Below are 1344 nucleotides of genomic sequence, written 5' to 3'. Positions count from 1 at the left end.
CATCTGGCTGGGGAAGAACAGGTCCAGCCCCACCTCCTTCCTGCGGAGCACAGAATCCCGGGAATGTCAGCGGGAATTCCCCGATCCCAGGAATGTCAGCGGGAATTCCCCGATCCCAGGAATGTCAGCGGGAATTCCCCATCCCGGGAATGTCAGCGGGAATTCCCCAATCCCGGGAATGTCAGCGGGAATTCCCTGGGAATGTCAGCGGGAATTCCCCATCCCGGGAATGTCAGCGGGAATTCCCAATCCCAGGAATGTCAGCGGGAATTCCCCAATCCCAGGAATGTCAGTGGGAATTCCCCATCCCGGGAATGTCAGCGGGAATTCCCAGTCCCGGGAATGTCAGCGGGAATTCCCCAATTCCAGGAATGTCAGTGGGAATTCCCCATCCCGGGAATGTCAGCGGGAATTCCCAGTCCCGGGAATGTCAGTGGGAATTCCCCATCCCGGGAATGTCAGTGGGAATTCCCCATCCCAGGAATGTCAGCGGGAATTCCCAATTCCAGGAATGTCAGTGGGAATTCCCCATCCCGGGAAGGAAGGAGGGAGGATCCGGCGGGAGCTGAGGGTGAGGGGGGACCCCGGTGTGGGGGGATGGGGGCGGGCGGTTCCCGTCTTCCTCCCTGAGGAGGAGGAGGAGGAGGAGATGAGGGAGCCTGAGGAAGATGAGGAAGATGAGGAGGATGAGAAGGATGAGGAGGATGAGGCGCTGCAGAAGATGAGGAAGGTGAGGAAGCAGCAGGAGGATGAGCAGGATGAGGAGTTGAGGAGGATGAGGAGGATGATGAAGATGAGGAGGATGAGGAGGATGAGGAGCTGCACAGGATGAGGAAGGTGAGGAAGCAGCAGGAGGATGAGGTGGATGATGAGGAGCCACAGGAGGATGAGGAGGATGATGAAGATGAGGATGATGAAGATGATGAAGATGAGGAGGATGAGGATGATGAAGATGAAGATGGTGAAGATGATGAAGATGATGAAGATGAGGAGGATGATGAAGATGAGGATGAAGATGAAGATGATGAGGAGGATGATGAAGATGATGAAGATAAAGATGATGAAGATGATGAAGATGAGGATGAAGATGATGAAGATGATGATGAAGATGATGAAGATGATGAGGATGAGGGGGATGAGGAAGGCCCTCAGCAGCCCCCCCAGGACTCACTCCAGGAAGTCGAAGTTGGATTTCTTGTCCAGCGCGTTGTGGGGCATGTCCTTGTAGAACCTCCTGTGGGACACGGGGACATTGCACCTGGACACGCCTGTGTCACCTGTCCCTGGTGTCCCCGTGTCCCGGTGACACTCTCCGTGTCCCCATGTCCCCGTGTCCCGGTGACA

The 1344-nt window shown here is 55.7% G+C and overlaps 1 protein-coding gene across 1 annotated transcript in view; it reads right to left on the bottom strand.

The window, feature by feature from the left end:
* The window catches only part of LOC107199198 (protein-tyrosine kinase 2-beta-like), a gene marked incomplete at both ends in the record, with an annotated part of 19665 nt that extends 18407 nt beyond the window's left edge, over positions 1–1258 (bottom strand). Inside the window, 2 exons of the mRNA XM_015616538.1 lie at positions 3–40; positions 1172–1258. Of these exons, the coding sequence (XP_015472024.1) occupies positions 3–40; positions 1172–1258 (125 nt within the window). The remainder of the gene's footprint in view (positions 1–2; positions 41–1171) is intronic.
* Positions 1259–1344: the final 86 nt, after the last annotated feature.

Source organism: Parus major, unplaced genomic scaffold (genome assembly GCF_001522545.3).
Source record: "Parus major isolate Abel unplaced genomic scaffold, Parus_major1.1 Scaffold490, whole genome shotgun sequence".
Taxonomy (NCBI): domain Eukaryota; kingdom Metazoa; phylum Chordata; class Aves; order Passeriformes; family Paridae; genus Parus; species Parus major.
Note: the sequence above shows the minus strand (reverse complement) of the source record. Positions and strands in the feature narration are given on the sequence as shown.